Source organism: Dasypus novemcinctus, chromosome 18 (assembly GCF_030445035.2).
Source record: "Dasypus novemcinctus isolate mDasNov1 chromosome 18, mDasNov1.1.hap2, whole genome shotgun sequence".
NCBI lineage: Eukaryota > Metazoa > Chordata > Mammalia > Cingulata > Dasypodidae > Dasypus > Dasypus novemcinctus.
The window spans coordinates 29,012,086-29,018,804 of record NC_080690.1 but is presented as its reverse complement, the minus strand read 5'-3'; the positions used below and the strand labels follow the sequence as shown (position 1 = coordinate 29,018,804).

The 6,719-nt window shown below is 36.3% G+C and overlaps 1 protein-coding gene across 1 annotated transcript in view; it reads right to left on the bottom strand.

The window, feature by feature from the left end:
• Nucleotides 1-2,770: 2,770 nt before the first annotated feature.
• CDH8 (cadherin 8) overlaps nucleotides 2,771-6,719 on the bottom strand; it is a 422,481-nt gene continuing 418,532 nt past the window's right edge. Inside the window, exons 11-12 of the mRNA XM_058279904.2 lie at nucleotides 6,232-6,483; nucleotides 2,771-4,875 (exon numbers count right to left, since the gene is read on the bottom strand). Coding sequence (XP_058135887.1) covers nucleotides 4,382-4,875; nucleotides 6,232-6,483 — 746 coding nt within the window. The 3' untranslated portion in view covers nucleotides 2,771-4,381. The remainder of the gene's footprint in view (nucleotides 4,876-6,231; nucleotides 6,484-6,719) is intronic.

Genomic DNA, 6,719 nt, shown 5'->3' with positions numbered 1-6,719 from the left:
ACCTGATTTTTCTTCTCTAGAATAGAGCCTAGTCCAGAATTCTGTAATCTCAGAATGGCTGCTCCTAGATTTCCAAGTCTCATGCAGAGACTTGTCTTACTTTAGACGTCTGGTGAAGCAAATTCTCCCACTGACATATTTGATACTTTCTGAACATTTCACTGGTGATACCAATGAATCCGGGTCTTCTTTTATTTTCCACATACACATTCTCACCCATACATTTTTTCCACATTTCTACTCTACACTTATTTTCTCCCTAAAAAGGACAATGATATAAAAACATCTAATTTTATATAGTGTGAAATTTATAAAGTTCACACTGTAGAAATCACTGTCATATGTCACAAGGTTAACACTTGAATTTATTTTTTAATAGATTTTAATCAATCCAGTTGTAAACTATTTTAAATGCATTGTCTCTGCAGTGATAAAAAGATTATTGTAAGGAATAGACTTTTAATCTTCTATGGTACATAAAAGAATGTTGAAGAGATTTTTTAAAATTTTGATTTGTTCAGACAGAATTAATGTTGAATTGATCCCATGTGGTATCCAGGCATCCAGAGATGAATTACTTGCCCAGACAGGATACCTTCAATTGTGAGGGAGGCAGAGAGATGTAATTTTGTCTCACTTGGCTTCAACTCAGTGGTTCTTATCCATTAAGCAGATAATCACTGGGCAAGACCAAGTTTGAAAGGATGCAGTGAAACTAATCCTTGGGTCATGTAATGATCCACAGTCACTTTAAAATGCCTATGGACTAAATAAGTATTTTATCTGAAAAATAACCCTACATGGACATGTAAGAAAAAAGCCAGTGTCAATGCATCAGAAGACAATGTACAGAGACAAAAATAATTGTTTTGTAAATGTGAGCAAAGGGTACTTAAATCCTTGAAAGATCAGGAACTCCACTGACCTCTTTAGACTGAGGAAGTGCTAGTAAGTCTAACCCTAAAGTGAAAATATGTCATCAAATTTAGAACTGTGTGGGGCAGGAGGAGGGGTTGTTCCTCAGATCTTTATTTAGATTCAAGTTTCTCTAAAAGAGTAGTTTGATACTAATACGGACACAGGACATAGCATCATCCCCTTGATTCCATGTCATGCAACCTGAAATGAGCTTTAAGCATGAAATGCTAGGGGGGTGGTAGTGGCAAAAAAAAAAAAAAAAAATCAGCAAGAGATCCGCACTTTCCTTCTCTCTTCCTGGACAAAGTGAATGTTGAGGCAAGATGAGGGAAACTGACATCACTATAAAAGAGTATCCATTGACTGACAAATTGGAAGATAGGGCTTTTATACTCCTGAAAAAGCATGTAATTTTTCTATTTGAGGTGTTTGTTTCTCTAATCTATGCTACTTTTCACTGAGAAGTAAAAATGAAATGAGACTGATGTGTAAGAGATAATTTTTTTTTAAAATCTCACCTTGATTTAGAACTTGTAGGATAATTGGAATAGTACTACTAATTATTACCACAACTGTTATTACTAATTGGAATTTACCAAACACTGTTTTCGGCACCCTGCCAAGTGCAGGTATATATTTTACTTAAAATGATCCCATTACTTAGCTGGTTTTATTGTCAGAAGTTTGTTCATTTAACCACTTCATTTGAAAGTCACTTTGGACCATCACTTTGACCTCAAGAAAATGTATCCAATAGCCATACTGATAAGTGTAAAAGAGGAACTCTTCTCAAGTAACAAGAGCTCAACAAGGACTCATTTAAGTCACTGGATAATTGTAAATTTGAAGTATGACATTCAAATCAAAAGATCAAGAGCGGATGTGACTCAGACATTTGAACACCTGTCTCCCACATGGGAGGTCCCGGATTGAGTTCCCGGTGCCTCCTAAAGAAGACGAACAAACAACAAGCAAACCACAAGCAGACACTGAATTAAAACAACAAGCAGAAAAACCAGCAAAAAAAAAAAAAAAAAAAAAGAACTAAAGAAAGATCATTCATCTCCATCTTCCATTAATAAAGAAATGTGGCCTACACAGATGCAATCAGTGAACTTTTTTTAATGGAAAAAAAGAAAATTTTCCATTAAAAAAACTGGAAATAAAAGAAAATTTCATGACTCTGATGACCCTACAGAGAAACATGAATGGGGCAGCTTAGAGGTGCCTTTCTCACATCTTCCATCATATTTGATGAACTTGCTACTTACCTGTAAGGATTCCAATTGGCTAACACCCTCCAGACTTGGTGCCTTCAGTTTTTGAGCCAAACCTATGCTGAACAGAGGTCCTAAAGCCTGGATAATTTTCCCTAGTGAAGGACTCTAGTGGAGAATCTTTGTACTAGACCTTCCTTCTGAGCTGGCAGAGACTGTCAGACTTGCTTTGCAGTTTAAGGCTCTCTGGTCAAATCCTCCTTCCTCAACACTTTCTTTTTATAGGTTTCAGATCTGCATCCCTGACTGAAAGTTTTCCTTGTCAATCTTGTTGCTCTTTCTTTCATTTTTTTCTCCTAAATCTGCCTCAACATCTTGCATCCTGGAGGATCCACACCTGAACTTGGCTTGAGGTTCTCGTTCTCCTTGTTACTTTTATGTCCTGCTGGTCTCTTGCTGTGTGATCATTGGAAAGCCATTTCACTTCTCTTGAGCTTCATAACAATTACTCTTACCAACATAAGTCCTTGGGATGATTTAAATCGAATCACCTAGAATTCTGCTTTGAAGAATTTGAAGACTCTTTGTTAATAGGTCTTAATCTGACTGGAAAAAAAAAGTGATGACAACAGAGGTATTTATAAAAATATATTTCACAAAGTAGGAAACAATACAGGAGTTTCTCTGAATACAATACATGGAGTAAATAAACAATATTGCATTAAAGCAAAGTAGAAAATTAAAATGATCTGCATGTAATAGTTGAGTTTTATCATACATTTTCTACTCCTAAGTGGCAGGTTTTGCATTACAAATTTAAAATGCTCACATCTTCTAGTGCTGTTCTCTTTTGGAATCTAAAACGTTCTTTACATCACCATGAAGATCAGGGAGAGAAATGCTAAAAACATAGGCAATAAAATTATGTACAAATCAGTTCCTGCTCTAATACAATGGGGGCAACTTGAAGCAGGTTTATTGAACTGGGCATTATGTAGATATCTAAAAGACTAGAGCTTAAATATTCACACGAATCAATATATTTCCAGATGTTTGTGCTTGTAGTAAAAACACCAAATACTAGAATAATGAACAAAATAGAAAACAGTCCAAAAGTTTCTCTGGGAAAATGTTATTCCTGCCATCGCGAGTCACAAGTCACAATAACACTCTATTCCAAGGAGAGTATTAGCTCCCCTTTTGATTATATTGCCTGCCATACTCATCTCACCAAAATGTACATGTATTACACATTCATTGTGTGTGGGTATATATATATATATATAGATATATATATAAAACAATCTAAAGGGTTATTAATGGATATAATTTAGTTTTTTCCCTATACCCCCTTAAACTATAGTTACCGACCTTAATAAATAAAATCATTAATGGACATCAATAAAATATTTATTTTGAGGATTAAACAAATAAATTCACGCGCTAGCAATAAAACCATCTGTCTCTTATGTAGTCCATTGTGTGATACAGTCTATTTTTGTGTCCTTGTTGAAGAAGATGACGTGGAGGGAACGAGTAAACCTGCTTCTAGAAAACAAGTCTGTTTGAATGGGATTTCTCTCCTCCCACCACTGAGTTGGCAATCCCCACCCTGGAATGGATTACGGGCATGTGAATATTTTAAGGCTCGACACAAAATTTAAAGATGCTAGTCAGTCTGGTAAGTGGGGCCAACATTATGTACAAAGTATGTGGTCACTGTACCGTATAATCTAAGAGGCTTCCCCAAACTCCAAAAAGTCATAATGTACAGCAGACCAAGTATTGCTTCAACATTTGTGATGGGATCCTTGTTGGAAAAGGGGGGAAAATTTTTCACATTTCTGAAAATCCTTGCAGAAGACACACATCAGCAGCATATTTCTTGTGGGTCCATTTTTCTAAGAAAGCACCTTTAATTTTTTTTTTCCTCTTTTTAAACTATTTCTTTAAGGATTAGCCAGGATCCCAATCTTTGCCAGTGATGGTCAGGTAAATATCAAATATCCAAAGACTTCTAGACACTCCACATATTTTAATTCACACTCCACAAGATTTATAACCTCCTAACATATACTTTTTATTTTTATTATTTTTTTGGTTCAACATTAAAATGTAGTTGAGTTTATAGATGATTGGTGCTAAACTTGCCTCTAAAACAAATAGCCACATTGGTTGTATCTAAAGGGGGTGACCCTAGAATATTACAGAATTCTCAGTTCTGCTGATCTACTTATAATCCACTGTCAAGTTTCTTTGTCACTTTCACCAACAGAGTAGAGTTCACCCAGTCTCTTAAAGCGGGGACCCCAGTCACTGAGGTAGTCAAAATTCTGGTCTGAGTCTGATGTGGTGGACTCCAAGGAGCTGAGGGAGCCAGCTACAGACCCTCGGCCTTCATAGCCATAAATCTGAATGGAGTCATATGGTGGGGCTGTTGGGTCATTGTCTGCCTCATGGAGCCGCACATTAATAAATTCATCGACATCAACACCATTGGGAACTGGAGCAAGTCCTTGCCTTGGCATAAACTGCAGATCTGGTTTAATATCCTTACGGGGTAAAAATCCATTGATTCCATCTGGGTTTTGCAAAGTTGCAATATCAAAAGCCTCTGTGTCCTCTTCCCCTCCTCCTTCATCATCATAGCGAATAATGTTTTCCCGCACGTCTTCATCGTCTTTTATGATTAATGGTTCATTTTTATGTCTTCGCAGAGTTACAAACAGCACAACGATGACTGTAGGAAAAATATGAAATAGCGATTAGCCAAACTAGCATATAATTTCACAAGCAATGCACAATATATGTTAAGAGAGAGGGACATTTAAAAAAAAAAAACTTATGAGTGTATAGCTTTAGTGACAATTACTAGGGAAATAATCAAAACACATCTCTGACAGATGAGCATTGAAATTTGAGTAAATACCATTCAAGATTTGAAGGTGTTTCTGGTTAATGGTGATGGGTTAAAAAGATACATTTGCATCTATTCATGGCGATAGCTGCATTTAATGCTGGAATGAGCTCTAGACTGAATAGCATGGAGTGGAAGACAGCTAAGAAATTCATACTTTAACTTTCTGCTTTAGTCTCCAGATTTTTTTAAAGAGAAAGGAACAGGATAGATCATGTTTGTGTATTTTGTATTTTAAAATTTTTTCAAGACCCTTCTCAATTAAATAATGTTCATTCAAAGAAGTGATGTCGAGATACTTTGTCAAGTTTTCAATGAACAACTTCTTTATCCTTGCATGAAGGCTGATCTCCTCTAACTGGAAAGGTAGATCTCAAGGTGAAGAAAGGGAGAGTAATATATATCTAACTAGCCAAATCAGCCATATCAAACTCAGAGCAAAGGTGGTAAAACACCACATCACAATGATGCTCAAATCCAGGGAACTGAGTCGGCAGAACAGAGGTAACTGGGAAGCAGATGTAACCACATTTGCTCTAAGGTGTTTTAAACCTAACGTCACAATAAGAAACAACTTTTCTCTTTTTATGTTTTCCTTATATCTAAGTTCATTTTTATAATTTTATGTATTTTCAATGGAGAGGTCACAGAAGTTTTACCTTAATTTGCAAACTTTGTTTCAACCTGAGGTTAATATCAAGAAAAATGTATAAGAAATACAATGTAATTTTGAAGAAATCTTATTTATTTGTTTATTTTCCTTTTAGCTCACCAAACGTTGTGAGTTAATACTCACCCATTCTTTTGTAGTAATATGGCAGCCCCTGGTCAAGAAAATTGACATGGATCTGAAGATCTGGAGATTTTCTTACCCTATAGAAGCTATTGTAATAAATTCTTACCCCAATTCAATGACCATTAAGTTTCATTCATCTTTTTAGTGGGAACGTTATTGAAAAAGGCACTGAAAAGTCCTCTCCAATTGAACCTTTGCTATCACAACCCTTTTCTCTTCATGTTCCCTTGATGCTCTCAACTATTGGAGAAGTCCAAGAAAATGCTGCTTCTCCAAAAGACAAAAGAGTTAATATCTGGCTAGATCAGAGTTTGCTTTCCTTATTTATAATCACTTCTGAACCAGAAAAATGGTGACCTTCAGACTATAAAGGAAATACATACCTAGCAGCAAAATGATGCATGCTAATATGGCAATTAAGGCTCCCATACTGAGACCAATTGGAAGGACATAAGCTTCAACATTACAGGACTGGACAACACCATCACTGCTGCAGCCACAGACACGGATGGTCAGGGTACTAGTGCTGCTTAGCGGAGGATTCCCGCTGTCACTGATTATGATTGGTAAAAGATAGACTTCTTGTTTCTGGCGGTTGAATCCATTATGCTTTGCCAAAATGCTGAGGGAATTATCTGGAAAAAGTGGAAATGACATTAGTTTACATGATTTCAAATGACTGCCTAGACAACATTTGTTTTACTAGTTCAAAATTCCTCTGCAAACCTCAAGGCACTCCCAAATCCACAGGACCACTCAAAGTCTCTTCCTCTCCCTTCTACCCATTTTTCCAATTGGCATGGTCCAAAACATTCACATGCTAACAGGATGCATGACTGGAGCTCCATCATTAACTATACAGAGATTTATC